Source organism: Penaeus monodon, chromosome 33 (genome assembly GCF_015228065.2).
Source record: "Penaeus monodon isolate SGIC_2016 chromosome 33, NSTDA_Pmon_1, whole genome shotgun sequence".
NCBI classification, from domain to species: Eukaryota; Metazoa; Arthropoda; class Malacostraca; order Decapoda; family Penaeidae; genus Penaeus; species Penaeus monodon.
In genome coordinates this window covers 35,407,122-35,407,325 of record NC_051418.1, presented here as the reverse complement: position 1 = coordinate 35,407,325, position 204 = coordinate 35,407,122, and the positions used below count along the sequence as shown (strand labels likewise).

The following is a 204-nucleotide window of genomic DNA, read 5'->3' as shown; positions in this document are numbered from 1 at the left end:
TGGGGAGGGGTAAATGTACGATCAACACAACAGAAGGCATTTCACTTACTTTGCTCTGAGAATGACGCTGTACCTCATTCTCAAGACAGAGTCGAATTAAATACTGGACACTTCCGTAATCTGGCAATTCACTATAGATGCCGCTGAAAAATGACATCAAATATTATTTAAACAATACACTTTTACGGGTTCTTTCTCCTGCTA

The 204-nt window shown here is 39.2% G+C and overlaps 1 protein-coding gene across 1 annotated transcript in view; it reads right to left on the bottom strand.

Moving 5' to 3' along the window:
* The window catches only part of LOC119594431 (E3 ubiquitin-protein ligase RNF123-like), a gene marked incomplete at its 3' end in the record, with an annotated part of 13,922 nt that overhangs the window by 10,923 nt on the left and 2,795 nt on the right, over positions 1–204 (bottom strand). Inside the window, 1 exon segment of the mRNA XM_037943491.1 lies at positions 50–143. Within this exon segment, the coding sequence (XP_037799419.1) occupies positions 50–143 (94 nt within the window).